Raw genomic sequence first — 16,200 nt, 5'->3', positions numbered from 1 at the left:
CCTCCGGGTGCTCCGGTTTCCCCCACAGTCCAAACACATGCGCTATAGGGGAACTGATCAACTACACTGACCGTACTGTATGATTGTGAATGGATGTAAAGAATGAGTCGGTGACGCTCAGACAGCTGTTTTATTCAGTTTGCTGAAAACATGAGAACAGCTCAGTGCCTTCAGTCTCCTTCCCAACAGCAGACAACCCAAACCACAGGTCAGACACTCACCAGCACTGCAACAACACATCCACATACACTAGATCATCTACACAACACCAACACTGAGTTCCTGAAGCAGCTGAGACACACGTGTTACGGTAAGACTTCATTCAGACCTGTCTGAGTAGATCATCACATATCCAGAGATCGTTCTGTCATCTGAAGACACACTGAAGACATGCTGCAGTCCAAATATCTGAACACTCTTAAATCAAGAAGGACTTTCTAGACAAGCCAACAATGTAGTGTTGTGTTCAGAAATAACGAGTCAAAACGAAGAGAGTTCAACTTAAAACAAGCAGAATGATCTGACAATGGAGGAAGCCAAACAAGCTCATGTCAAAAGCAACAGCACGATGATTTCTCTGCCCCCATTGCAGAGTATTCAGCTTGTTTTAAGGTGGAACTCTCTTCATTTTGACTCAGTATTTCTGAAAACAACACTAGATTTGTTCACATGCTTCTTAATTTAGGAGCTACTAGATATTTGAACTAGAAGCAAGACCAAACCTCAAGCATTGTCAGCAGCGTGAGCGATATAAGCTCAATGATAATCCAGAATAATGAGAAACACAAAAGATGCAGCTACACTTTCCACTCTAATTAACCATCCTAACAGCACTTGACCATGTTTAATTGAGGGTGTGATCGTGCAGAATTTGCACTAATCAAAGCAATTATGACAGTAATACGATCACGTTGTTGAAGGAATGCGTGGCACGAACGCCTGAAGAAGAAATAAAAGAGTGGTGCGCGCGTGAAGCCGAACAGCAACACTAAACGCTGAAATAAACCTGTGATGATGTGCAGAACATTAGCGGACGTCCTGATGGGTTTGGATGAGTGTAATTACCATCAGACAGCGAGCGCGTCCTCTCCGCGGCGCAGAAAGAGTGATATAGAGGATATTGCATAATCCCACAGGCGCATCTAGACGCTAATCTATTTCTGTCCTTGATGTATTGGCTGTGTGTTATCGAGACGCTGTGCCATTGTGTCCGCCATGCACGCCGTTCTGTCAGCTCACTATTGATTGACTGCAGCAATAGAGCGGGAAGCGCTCGTCGGAGAGATCTGCTGGAATATCGCAGCGTTCTGAATAAGCAATGACAAATCTGGATGTTCTCTGTTGACGTGTTAGTAAGGCAGCGGTGATGAATTAACACGCGCCCTGCTTGTTTATGACTGCCTCCGTCTCGTATATCTCCATGTGATTACAGTCTGCGAAGCATCATTGGGGTGGAATGGAGACACTGTTCCTGCTTATTCGGGATTAATATGCACATGCCAGAAGAGTGTGAAGCAGTTTGGGGACAGCTGCCTAAAAGTGTTGGGATTTCTAGCCGTTGTGTGTTTGTGCTGTGTTCAGGAGCACCGCTGAGGAGCTACAGGTAGGCATGGGACGATACCCAGAGTCATGGTTTGGTAAAGTCAGGGTTTTAAACTGCTGAATGTTCGGTTATACCCTTTCAGGGTGTATGCTTATGTGTTTTTTTTAAAGATTATTTTATAGATTTTTTTCAGCCCACGATTCAGGAAACATCTGAAAGTCAAATCTTTTACACCAATATGCAGTCATGCGATAGACCTGAACAGGCTGTGGCTTACTTCAGATCCACAGAGCAGACGGATCTCCTTTTCAATCTGTGTTTGGGAAACTAAGATAGCAGACGCCAATGATTTATCTCAATTAATTAGCCTGACATGTTTACTGGTCCAAAATAGTTCTTACAATAAAATACATCGTGATGCTTTTATCCTAGGTTATCAGAATCCTATACCGGCCCATGCCTATCTTCAGGGTACGGTTACATTGATCGCCATATATACTCTGGGTACAGACGAATGATATGCGCCAGAGGAAGTGCAGTGGTATCTATCTCTACTGTTCCTGGAACTGCTGTAGTGTTTTAACCCGGCGTGTAGCATTATATATTCTCAGGTTTCGGCGCCCGGCTGGACGTTCTGCACTTTGGAGAGTGTGACGGGCACCTTGGCATCTCCGGGTGTGGGCGCGCGGGTGACGGGCTGCACCGAGGCCTGGATCTCAGCCAGTCGCTCTTTGAAGCGCTGCTGCAGACGGAGCTCTTCTTTGGAGCTGTTCTGAGAGCAGGCGGCCAGCAGGAGACCCACCGCCATCCCACTGCCGCCCACACAGAACAGCACCGCCCCGGCCAGCTTGCAGGCATCCAGAGCTCGGTTGAAGCGGACCGCTCGTCCGTCTACAAACAGTAGCTCGTCCTCACCAAACGCTTCCAGACGCGGTGGCGTAGCATAGCCCACCAGCAGCACAGACAGACCCGCCACCAGAATCAGAGCTCCCAGCGCGAGACAGACCTGAGGAGGAGAAACAACAGGGATATTAGAGGAATACAGCAGATTCAGCAGGACTCACGATATTTACTTACCTAATACACAGTATTGTCCCCAATAGACCCTAGCATACACTGAACAACACAGACAGCACAGATCAACACAAACAGTCATGACGAGAGAAAAAGCCAGCTTCATGATACTTATATTATACGTGGACACCGACGCAAAACTTGCCCATTAAAACTTGTCCATGGTTTTTAATTTCATTCATTTTCTTCTGCTTTTCCGGGCCGGGTCGCAAGGACAGCAGCCTCAGGAGAAAACCCCAGACTTCCTTCTCCCCAGAAACTTCCTCTAGTTCCACCGAGAGGATCCTGCGGCGTTCCCAGGACAGCCGAGAGACATAGTCCCTCCAAGATGTCCTGAGTCTTCCACAAGGCCTCCTCCTGGTGGAAGAAGAAGACCTCCCAAAGTAGGCATCCGAAACAGATGCCCGAGCCACCTCAGCTGACTTCTCTGGATGTGGAGGAGCAGCGGCTCTACTCTGAGCTCCTCCCGGGTGACAGAGCTCCTCACCCTGTCTATGAGGGCGCACCCTGCGAAAGAAACTCATTCCAGCCGCTTGTATCTGAGATCTTGTTCTTTCAGGCCGTACTCACACTATGTACAGTTGCGTTGAACCGGGCCAAAGCATGCTTGTCCCCCCTCCCGTCTGCCCTGACGGCCCGCGCTCACACCATATCGGGCCTCAGCACGCTTACGTCATTGCTGCTGCGCTGTTCAGTGAGAAGCGCTTTCTCGCTCAGCACAATGGAGATTTCTCTAGTTATATCGTGTCAGTGGTTCGTTATGCAGTGACATGCAGTCAAATGTTTCACCAAACAGTCCTTAGAGATGCGAGGACACGCAGTCAGATATTTCGCCGAACAGATCCGCCACTTTTGGCGCTCATAATCATAAAGCTCTCGTGCTGCAGGAATGAGGAGGTGTGCTGAAGGCGCAGCTGTCGTGCAGTGAGGGGTTTGCGTCTTTAATAAACTACGACAGTTTGCGATCACTGAACAGTAAGAGTGATTAATAAATCCATATGAAACAGTGCCTTAAAGTCACGTCTCACTGTCAGTTTCGGGCTTTGGCGCGTTTTGCACTCACACACAAGCGTACCGCGCCAAAGCCCAAGTGAACCGCTCTCAGGCCCACCTCTTCCAACCAGGCCAGGCCCGATTCAGCGCACTCACACTTCTCAAACGATCCGGGAAACAGGCCTGGGCACGGTACGGATGGCGTAATGTGAGTAGGCCCTTAGTCATGACCCAAAGCTCATGAGCATAGGTGAGAGTAGGAACAGATTGAGCAGTAAATCGAGAGCTTTGCTTTCAGCTCAGCTCTAGAGACACAATGATATGTTTATCCATGTTTATCATACCAGCACAATCTTAAAGTGACTGCTGTTGTATAAAGTGTTACAGGGTGACTGGCTTATAGAAAAATAAATACCACCATGATAATATTAAACTCATTTACTGAATTTAACACTTTCCATAATGCAAATCAGCCAATAACGAGGCAGAAACTGATATAATCACAGCCCAGCGGAGCTGATGAAGGTCAAACTGAGCATCAGTTCATCATGATGTCATCAAAAAAGCAGTACTGCATTATTCCACTGTATATCCATGTGTTGGGTTCACCGGGTTCAAGAAGCACTGATTCCAGATATTGATCTGCTGCACAGTCAGTTTTGCTACTCAGATCCTGAAGAGCTGCAGCCCTGCACAGTTTAGTTCCAGTTCTGCTTCAACACACTTACCTGGAAGCCTAAAGCACTCGATTAGTTTGATCAGGTGTGTTTAATCAGGGCTGGAACTGAACTGTGCAGAGCTGTGGCTCTCAGGGATCTGAGTTTGACACCTGCTGCCTACTGTATTTGTTAAAGAAGGGGTGTCAAAACTCCATCCTGGAGGGCCGGTGTCCTGGAGAGCGTAGCTCCAACCCTAATCAAACACACCTGAAGCAGCTAATCAAGCTCTTACTAGACATACTAGAAGCTTCCTGCAGGTGTGTTGACCCTAGCTGGAGCTGAACTCAGCAGGACTCGACCCTCCAGGACTGAGCTTGTACACCTCTGTCTTATAGCCAGTCATCATTATTATTAATATTCCTTGTTTCTGATTGGTTGCTGCTCACATCAGTCAGGATATAACTCAACATGAGGCAAAGCTTAAACACCTGAACCTGCAGGTCCTCACCTTCCAGAGCACGGAGCTCCAGCGGCTGGCCGATCTCTGTGTCTGAAAATCCTCATCGCGCTCCCAGATGGAGGCCGTGCACTCCTCGTAGAACTGGTGCAGGTACGAGCGCACGCCGTAGCCCTGATAACCACTGCTGACGGCACCGTGAGTCTGCTCAGCGTAATCTGAGCCGCAGATCTCTGAGCAGGAGGTCATCCTTCACACCTGCGTGCACACACACACACACACACACACACACACACACAATCAGGACAGAAATAAACACACAACCCTAGATAACTTCTTGTTTTAGCAAGAAGGATTGTCATTTTTTCTATACTCACCGGCCACTTTATTAGGTACACCTGTCCAACTGCTCGTTAACACAAATGTCTAATCAGCCAATCAGATGGCAGCAGCTCACTGCATTTCAGCATGTAGACATGGTCAAGAGGATCTGCTGCAGGTCAAAGCGAGCATCAGAATGGGGAAGAAAGGGGATTTAAGAGACTTTGAGCGTGGCATGGTTGTTGCTGCCAGACGGGCTGCTCTGAGTATTTCAGAAACTGCTGATCTACTGGGATTTTCACGCACAACCATCTCTAGGGTTTACAGAGAAAGCTCCGACAAAGAGGAAATCTCCTGTGAGCGGCAGTTTTGTGGGCGCAAATGCCTCAATCCAATAGAGCAGCTTTGGGATGTGGTGGAACGGGAGATTGGCATCATGGATGTGCAGACGGCAAATCTGCAGCAACTGTGTGATGCTCTCATGACAATATGGAGCAAAACCTCTGAAGATTATTTCCAGTAGCTTGCTGAATTAAGAATTAAGGCAGTTGTGAAGGTAAAAGGGGTCCAATCTGGTACTAGTAAGGTGTACCTAATAAAGTGGCCGCTGAGTATATGTTTAAGCAAGATCTGCATCATTTTTAGAGCTAAACATTTTCACACACACACGTCCTGAATCCAGTGCCCTTCATTTGCCATCACATTCCTCTTTATTAAAGCTGTAAAACACACAGCATCCAGAACATCTGCTTTCCCATCCTCTCCTCCATCTCAGCTTGGTCATGAAATGGTCATTGCTTTCCAAAGTCTCCATTTTCACCATCCAACAACACCAGAAACACCGTTTCCACATTTGTCCACTGTGCACAGCATTTCAAACAGATTTCAGTGTGGACAGAAGCCCGAAACGGAGGGAGAAGTGTGTGTTTCTTTAATGAAACTGTTAGTGTGGACGCGGCGTCTGTGTGGACGTGTGTATTTAAGCAGAAGCATCAGCTGGAGCTCACACACTTCCCTGATGTGCGGTCAGTGTTGGAGAACACAGATCTCTGTCCGTCAGTGTGTGTGCGGCTGGGTTCAGTCATCAGCATTATAAACAGCAGTGTGTGTGTGTGTGTGTGTGTGTGTGTGTGTGTGTGTGTGTGAGCGCAGGGGAAATGAGGCTGCTGCTGTTTCCTGCAGAGCGCAGTAATTAAATCAGGGCCGGCTGTGAATCTGCTGAAATGAGTCAGTCTGAGCTCTGACACTCACACACACACACACACACACTGCTCAGAAAATGAGGACACGTTCCTCATACACACACCACTGCAGAGCGGCATACACTGAAGCCTCATACACACCCAGACATGTGTCGCTCATACTTATCAACACTATGACATGTATATGCCGTATGCGGATGTGCAAACTCACTCCCTGACACTAGGTGGCGCTGAATGAAGAACAGAGACGCTGCAGTACACAGGGTGCTTCACCTGCCTCATTTCAGATCCTCTGCCTTTTTGGTGCGGTTGATTTGGGAAGGGGTTAAAGAGGCAGATGTACTCTCCTGCTCACCTGAAGTAGACTAATCAAGCATAGCGAGAGCTGCAGGCAGAGGTGGAGCGCTCCGCTTTCAGAGCAGATCTGGAGCGATCAGTTTGTTTGTGGTCAGAACATGAAGATGACCAAAGCTGTTGTTGGACTAGGCCAGCTGCCATAACATTAAACACTACTGCAATGCTGGCACCAGCCTGTGAGGAGCTCCACTGCTGCTAATCGATCCTCTGCTCGGTTTACTTCGCTGTGTTGTGCACGTCAGGTTCCCACTCGTTTATTCTGACCAATCAACACGCAGCTCTGAATATTCAGCTCTCAGGCCATCTGGATGTGGTCATGTAATGCTTTCTGGTTACTTCCAACTGTTTTGAGTTCAGAGCAGTCAGTCTGGTGTGAAATGGAGCCAAAATGGCCGCAAAGTACTGCAGTGTATAACTTAACACTTTACCAAGAGGAAACGCACCACCGGTGTGAACGCCAAACCAAAGACATGAGCCTAGCATTTTAGAATAAACACAATATGTGTGTGTGTGTGTGTGTTGATGTGCACACTCGCATTAGCGCCCTTTATTCAGTCACGACACATTAAACGTCAGCGATAGTCACACACAGTGATCATCATGTGTGTGTGTGTGTGTGTGTGTGTGTGTGAGCCTTAACATGCTCAATCATTAATTAGTTTACAGAGGCGTTTACCCACGGGAATTGAAAAACTCAGTTTATCAGTCATAATTACACAAAGACAGAATATACACTTGCAGAATTAAATATGTGTAAGTGTAGGATTATTCTTCACTCTTCAGATTTATTTCAGTAATATTATGGGATAATATGCTAATATTTTGGGCGAGGCAGTGGCGCAGTAGGTAGTGCTGTCGCCTCACAGCAAGAAGGTCGCTGGTTTGAGCCTCGGCTTAGTTGGCATTTCTGTGTGGAGTTTGCATGTTCTCCTTGTGTTCGCGTGGGTTTCCTCCGGGTGCTCCGGTTTCTCCCACGATCCAAACACATGCGGTACAGGTGAATTGGTTAGGCTAAATTGTCTGTAGTGTATGAGTGTGTGTGTGTGTGTGTGTGTGTGTGTGTGTGTGTGTAAATGTGTGTGTAGATGTTTCCCAGAGATGGGTTGCAGCTGGAAGGGCATCCGCTGTGTAAAAAATTGGTGGATGAGTTGGTGGTTCATTCCACTGTGGCGACCCCGGATTAATAAAGGGACTAAGCCGACAAGAAATTGAATGAATGGTGATTCCGCAGTTGCTATGGAAACACAAGAACTACAGTAACTGATCACCTGTGGTGATTCTACAGTTGCTATGGTAACACATTAACACAGTGATTGATCTGTTGTGGTGATTCTACAGTTGCTATGGTAACACATTAACAACAGTGATTGATCTGTTGTGGTGATTCTACAGTTGCTATGGTAACACATTAACACAGTGATTGATCTGTTGTGGTGATTCTACAGTTGCTATGGTAACACATTAACACAGTGATTGATCTGTTGTGGTGATTCTACACACGTGTTCTGATATATTAGCTAATTATCTATGCTCATACACCAATTAAGCATCAGCTCCACTGTAAGGGAGATGAATGGGATTTGCTCTTAAACACTAATGCTAATCTCTCTTTAGTCTCCACGAACGTCTTATGTCTCGAGGTAATCTTCAGTGTAAATCTGATCGCCTCTATAGATGATATGTGCATCTTCAGAAATGAAATCCTTCTGTAAATGCGGATATCTGAGAGAGAGAGAGATGCTGAATGCTCCGTCAGTGTCCGTCTCGTCATCAGAAATGACGCCAGAGCTGCTCCTGATCGTGCATGTCCTCTGCTGTTCAGAGACACTCTGTACCCACACACACACACACACACGTACACACGTACACACCATCATCATCATCATCATCTGATAGTCTAATAACAATAGTCCGATGGTGTTTTCAGATGCAGAAAGCTGCACATTACCGGCAGTATTGCTGATTCTCCACACATCTGTCATCGACACATCAGCAGATTGATCGAGCTGTCAGACTCTAACGCACGAACCGGACACACACATCCTCCCCGACGGTGTGTGTGTAAGTGTGGAGAGTAAAAGGCGTCGACTGATCAGAGTTTTGATAACTGTAATGAGTGAATAAAAGCGAATACCTGTCATAACCGGTCGGAGCTGCTGCTGTTCCTCGCTCCGCTCAGCCGCCGATGCGCTGGATGATGCAGTGCGCATGCGCAGCTCAGCGCTTCTGTGAGTCACCTGGAGGACAGAGAGATGCTTTGCTCTCTTTTCTTTCCTGTATTACGAAATACAGCCGAGGTCACAATTATTCGCCCTTCCGTGAAATTTAATGCTTCAGGATTTTTTCTTTTTGTCTCTATATTTGAGAGGGCATTGTTTAATCTCTTGTGTAAATGATCGCAGTGTGTTAGGGTTTGGGTTGTATTTAAATTTATGGCAAAAACACATTTAAATATTTGATTTAGGCTTTTCAGACTTTTTAAGCTTTTGGTGCTTAACATACAGCATACAGTGTACATGTATTATACATGCAGCATGAAGATATTCATTTATTCATTTTCCATCTGCTTAGTCCATTTATTCATCAGAGGTCACCACAGCAGAATGAACCGACAACTATTCCAGCATAAGCTTTTTTTACGCAGCAGATGTCCTTCCAGCTGCAGCCCAGTACTGGGAAACACACACACGCACACACACACACACACTTTTTTCAATTTAGTTAATCAATTCCCCTATAGTGCATGTGTTTGGACAATATGTTCAGTATATTTCAATATATTATCAGTATCAGTATTATCCAGTAATCAGTCTCTAGAGGTACACACTTTTCAAATACAATTTGCTGTAGTTTACGTTTGAACATTGTGTGTGTGCATTTACTGCATATCTGATATATCCTGCACTTTTGTATTCCTCAAGTAATACTGCAGTGATTTTGACCTATTCTATCGTGAAGTATTGACTAAGAAATTAACTAAAGCGATTAATCTGCTGTGGGGTTTCTACAGTTGCCATGGTAACAACAGTTATAGTGATTGATTGTTGTGGTGATTCTAATGTTGCTATGGTAATAACAATTATAATTGATCTGTTGTGGTGAATCTACAGTTGCTATGGTAACACAACAACTACAGTAATTAATGTTTTGGTGATTCCACAGTTGCTATGGTAACAATAACTACAGTGATTGATCTGTTGTGTTATTCTACAGTTGGCATGGTAACAGCAACTATAATAACTGATCTATTGTGGTGAATATACAGTTACTATGGTAACAATCACAGTAATTGATCTGTGGTGATTCTACAGTTTCTATGGTAACAATAACTATACTGATTGGTCTGTTGTGGTAATACTACAGCTGTTATGGTAACACAACTACTATAGTAATTGGTGTGTTGTGGTAAATCCATAGTTGCTATGGTAACAACAACAAGAGTAATTGATCTGTTGTGGTGATTCTACAGTTGCTATGGTAACACATCTAAAGTAATGTAATCTCTTGGCCCAGTGGTGTAGTGTTGTTCTGGGTGGTGTCAGCTGTTCATTCTTCTGTCTCTGTTATAGTGAGTGTGTAAGAGGACTGATCCTGTTGTTGAATGACTCCTCAGATGAGAAGTGTCGAGTCTACACTGAAAATGACGCTGGCTCTTCATCAATACGCTGTAATTAAGAGTGTAAACCACACAGCGGCCTGATTCATGTGCTCCTCGTCTACTTAACGCCGCTGTTTCACACACACCGTTACTCTGAGCTGAATTATTTACGTCCTCTGCTGGTTTACAGTGAGCTTTAGGCCTGCAGCCATCCTCATAATGAGGAATCAATAACCCTGCGCTCACACACACACACACACACACACACACACACACACGCACACACACATTCCTCACATCCAGCACAACACCTGGCTGAAGCTTTCTCTACTCATCACCTATCCTCTGCTGGAGTGTGTGTGTGTGTGTGTGTGTGTGTGTGTGTGTGTGTGTGTCCCTGCGGCGCCTGTGATTCGGAGCCTGGAGACGGCAGTAATGTTTTTATCATGGAGCTTCTATAGCAACGACTTTACAATCTGCTGCTCCTTGTAAAACACACACACACACACACACACACACACACACACACACCCACACACACACACACACACACACACACACACATTTACTCTGCTGTGCTCTCTTTCAGCATATTGAGCAGACTGTTTAAATAATGTTGAAGTATTATGGCTGGTTCTATAGTTGCGGGTCTATACTGAAAGTCCTGCTGCAGTGGAGACAGAATGAGAGAGAGATGACCAACTTAAACCAGCTTGACCAGCCTAACTATGCTGGGAGCCCAGCCTAAACCAGCTAAGTCCAGCTTAAACCAGGCTGATCAAGTTGGTTTTAGCTGGTCATTTTCCAGCCTGACCAGCTAAGACCACCCTGGAAATGACCAAAACCCCTCTAAAACCAGCCTGGTCAACCAGCTAAAACCAGCCAACCAGCCTAGTCAGTTTAAACTGTTTTTTTCAGTAGTGTTCACAATCACTGCTGTTCCTCTGGGTTTATTTATTCGGCCGTGTTTTTGTTCACTGCTGTTTCCTGCACCTCTGTGATTTTAATCATGGCTGTGTCTCGGTGTTCCCGTCGGCTGCTGTTTCTCCGCCTGAGTCTCTCAGTGTTTCTATGGCTACAGCCAGACAAAGGTGACCTTCTGGATCCGCATGATGACTCTTCTACACACACACACACACACACACACACACACACACACACACACACACACACACACACACACACACACACACACACACATCATAGCTTAAACACATTCACACCCTACACATGTAAACACAGTACACAGTACAGATCAGGATGAGGATTAGACCTCCTGACGCAGTTCAATATTATTTCTGGAAACTATTGAGATATGTGGACTGGTTAACAAGATAACAGCAGTTGTTCTAGTGTACTGTGTGTTATTGCTGGCTTTGTAAACTCACAATTTCAGCTAGCACTGCCATATTGCTCAGCTGTAACACAATATGCTAGTATGCTAAATGCTAACTCATCATGAAGATCATTCCATACCTAATGCTTACAACATGTTATAATTTATGCTATATATCGCACATGCTGTCATTGTGTTACACTAGAAAAAAACAACAACACGTTAGCATTGTGTTTATTCCTGCTAGAAACTCACAGGTTATGTGTTAAAACATGCTAGAAGTATGCAGATCCTCTAAAGATGTGTCTTATTTAAAGTTTCTAGTCTGATAATGTAAAAAAATCTTCCCCTGCTAGCAGGATGATTAGGTTTACTTCACTGTAATGCTATCAGAATGTGTGAGCAACATGTTAAAATATGCAAGTAAAGTGCTAACATCTTAGCATTGTTCATTTCTAGAACAAATTGGTCAAGAATAATAGTAACTTTCTGTCTTTTTTTCTGCACAGTGTAACTACAGAAGGCTTGAGCTTTAAATAGGGAAATTATCAAATATCTTTTTGAAACTTTTGTACATAATGCTAACGGTCTAATCCGATTCAATTCACTATGCTAAGCTAAGCAGTTTTCTGTTCTTAGCTGACAGGAGCGGCACCCGGTGTGCTCTTCTGCTGCTGTAGCCCATCCGCCTCAAGGTTGGCCGTGTTGTGTGTTCAGAGATGCTCTTCTGCAGAGCTCGGTTGTAACGAGTGCTTATTTGAGTTACTGTTGCTGGAACCAGTCTGGCCATTCTCCTCTGACCTCTGGCCTCATCAACAAGGCATTTGCGCCCACAGAACTGCCAATCACTGGATATTTCCTCTGTGTTGGAGCATTCTCTGTAAACCCTAGAGATGGTTGTGTGTGAAAATCCCAGTAGATCAGCAGTTTCTGAAATACTCAGAGCAGCCCGTCTGACAGCATCAACCATGCCACGTTCAAAGTCTCTTAAATCCCCTTTCTTCCCCATTCTGATGCTCGCTTTGACCTGCAGCAGATCCTCTTGACCATGTCTACATGCCTAAATGCAGTGAGTTGCTGCCCTGTGATTGGCTGATTAGACATTTGCGTTAATCAGCAATCCGACAAGTGTACCTAATAAAGTGGCCGGTGAGTGTATATAATTATATATTTGTCATTTTCAATTTCTAGATATAAGTTTAGGTTTTTAGATGGATTTTCAAGTTAAATCAATGTTTGTAGTGTATTTTTAAAATGACTAAATGTAAAGCTTCATGAAGGACAGAGCAGCTGCTGGAGCTCACGGCCTGCTGATGTTGATGTAGAGTCAGTACAGTACTGTAGACTCCTGCATCTCAGTCTTGTTTTCTGCTTCCAGATGAATAAAATCCGAGATATAGTCGCAGACGTCGTCTGAATCTGCTCTGAGTGTGTGTCTTCACTCTGGAATTAGATTTGACCCGCATCATTATTCTGTCTATTCCGAGTTCAATATTTCCATTAACACATGATATTGGCTTTTCAGGGAGGAATGCTCTCTGTCAGTCTACGTCTGTATTCATCTCTGATTATATTCTAACCTGATTCCGTATCTGCAATAACCCGCTCTGAGTCTGAGACAGAGCATCATTCACCCTGACTCTGGCGGAGACGCTGCCGTCTTCATCTCCCCTGGCACTGTTCATATTAACAACACAGCTACTGACGCTGCACCGCTGCCTGTGTGCTGCAGATACAGAACACACACACACACACATACACACACACACACACACACACACACACACACACACACACACACACACTCAGACGAAGGCTAATGATCAGTTAGTCAGATCAGATTGTGCAGTTGATAGTGTATTCTCGGTAGTGTCCAGCAGGTGTCAGTCTCAGTGTGCTGCAGTGTTGATCTGCTGACTGACCATCAAACAGGCCCAGTTTAGCTCCAACCCTGATTAAACACACCTGATCAATCTAATTGAGTGCTTCAGGAAACACACATGCATCTCATTTTCTGTCATTTAACACACTGATTCCTCCACATATTATTTCTTATCCATTATATTAGACTCCACTCATGATTGTGAAGTGCTTCTAGTGTATGGCCATACATGATGAATGCGCTATATAAAACATATTACTAACACAGTGTGCAGAGAGAAGCATATCTCTGCTGCTGAACATCAAAGCGTCGTGTTCACGCGTGTTGAACGCAGCTGAGCTGAGATCATGGATAAAACACAGCCGTCTGATGCTGAGATGAGGAGATGCTGCTGCTTTAACACACTATTATTCATCAGGTTAGACACGCTGGCGGATCGTCCATGCCTGATGGAGATCATGCAGAGATACGCAGGAGTCTTCATCTGGGCTGTTTGAGTTCAGCTCTGCTCTAATGATCTACATCAGCTTTATTTTACTGCTTCAAAGCAGCTGATAAACGAGACAATGACCAGCATCAGAGATAACACAATCTCTTTACATTATACAACTACTGCATACATGCATGTTTAAATAAATATACCCTTTCAGGTCACAGTTACACTGTGCACATGACTATAGTAATAATCACCTACACTAATGTGAAGAGTACAGTTCCTTACTGATCACTTCTACATGTTATTACACTCTAATAATGTAAATGTTTAAAGAAAGCGTTGATCTCCTTTTGATTCCAATAGCAGGAAAAACACAGTGGAACTCAATGGTTACAGGTTTCTAACATTCTTTGAAATATCTTCTTTCAAGAGCTGATGATTTTAAAGTGTGTTTGGCATGCTGTCCTGGGAGAGAAGATCCTCGAGCCCAGGGCTCCCTCCTGTTTGCAGGGCGAGAGGGGAGTTTGAGCTCAGGTAGATCTTCTAGAACTCGTCTTAGGAATAGCTGAGACATATAGCTAAAGATATAGAATATGGGGATTCTTCAAGACGAAGATGACTGAGGAGAGAAACTCCGCCACCAACAATACAAGGTGCTCTGTGCAGTAAATGTGTGTGTGTGTGTGTGTGTGTGTGTGTCCTCCGTCAGGTGATCAGTCCTCTCTCTACAGTTACAGCAGACCCTCCGCTGGTGAAGGCCTGTAGTGCTGTAGTGGAGAAGACAGATGAAGCTCCATCTCTTCATTATCTGCAGAGTGTGTGTGTGTGTGTGTGTGTATCTATCAGTGAGGTAAATGAGCAGGTCAGAGCAGCTGCTGGAGGCTACGTGTTTGACTCGGGGTTTAATGTGGACTCCCAGTGTGATCGTGTGTCACTGGAGACCACAGCCATACCTCTCTCACACACACACACACACACACACACACACACACACACAGAAACATACATGAACAAGTAGGCAAACACACTCATACACACATTTATATTTACATTCCTCCAAAGAAACGTACATTTATGAAGTGTGTGTGTGTGTTGCTGTGAAATATTCCTCATGCTGTATTAATGCAATGTAATTAATGTAAAATGTATTAATGTAAAATGAGTTTCAGCACACACACATCCATGATGAGGACACACTGCTGCAGCATGTGACACTAGATGGCAGTGTGAGCCCAGTCAGCACCGTGTGTGTGTGTGTGTGTGTGTGTGTGTGTGTGTGTGTGTGTTAGAGAGGGAGTAGGTGGTGATGTAATCCACCAGAGGTGAATGTAAACTCTCTCTCTCTCTCTCTCTTTCTCTCTGCAGTTAGTGTGAGTTTCATCATCAGCTGTGTGTATGTCTCTCTGCGAGAGGTCAGGACACACATTACTGCCATACCTCATATGCTGAACTGTAGCTTATATGGATGAAATGCACACATTGGTATTCTGTGTTCATGAAATGTGAAAGCTCTGCAGTGTTGCTATGAATATGGATATCCAGGGTCATTTAGAACACAATAGATTGGAAGATGTGGAAAGTAGAATAAAAAGTAAGAGCTTTACAGATGTTACACAACACACACTATTTACAAAAGACCCTTAACAGGTTCTGTGTGAAATAACTGATGTACACATACTGCACATACCATACCTGACCCTGAATAATGTGACTGTGTGTTAAGGCGCATTGTTGGAGCGCTGCTATTCTGAAATAGACCCACAGCACCATTGACCAACTAAAAGCTGCTCTAAAGTCCAGCAGAGCGCGTTAGTGATGAGCCTTAAACACTCACACACTGCTGAACACACACAGGATGATCAGCAACACACACACACACACACACACACACACACACATCTCTACAGATGAACAATTAAAGATTAAAATGAAATGATGATTTTCTCCATCAGTATAAACACACTGCCTCCAGGCCTTCTTCACCTCGGGGGGCTTCTTCAGCTTATTGATGAGCATCTGCATCTGTATAATGTGATGATTATGATCAGTGTTATTGATTATCTGCAGATTTATAATAAACACAAGTGTAGATGTGTCCAGCTGTGGGGTTTTGGAGGCGTCTGCATCAGCATATGTGGATAAGAACAGGACGTGTGTTTGGAGATAACTCTGAACTCTGTTTTCTGAGCACACTTCATTATTATTGCTCATTTATTCCTTTAGAGCTAAATTTAGAAATAGTTTTGAAGCAAATCTTTGAGCTGAATAAAGGAGATTAAACATGTGGGCTAATGGATGTGTTCAGTGGAGTGAGTGTCCACCGTTTCCTCACTCCACCAAAG

The 16,200-nt window shown here is 44.7% G+C and overlaps 1 protein-coding gene across 1 annotated transcript; it reads right to left on the bottom strand.

The window, feature by feature from the left end:
- Positions 1-116: 116 nt before the first annotated feature.
- Positions 117-8,781, bottom strand: nrsn1 (neurensin 1). The gene is given in 3 exon segments (NM_199959.1): positions 117-2,549; positions 4,778-4,984; positions 8,741-8,781. Coding segments are annotated over 2 exon segments (597 nt in total). The 5' UTR covers positions 4,976-4,984; positions 8,741-8,781; the 3' UTR covers positions 117-2,150.
- Between the last annotated feature and the right edge of the window lie 7,419 nt (positions 8,782-16,200).

The sequence above is a fragment of the Danio rerio genome, chromosome 16, assembly GCF_052040795.2.
Source record: "Danio rerio strain M-AB ecotype USA chromosome 16, GRCz13ab, whole genome shotgun sequence".
NCBI classification, from domain to species: Eukaryota; Metazoa; Chordata; class Actinopteri; order Cypriniformes; family Danionidae; genus Danio; species Danio rerio.
This window is presented reverse-complemented; position numbering and strand designations above follow the sequence as displayed.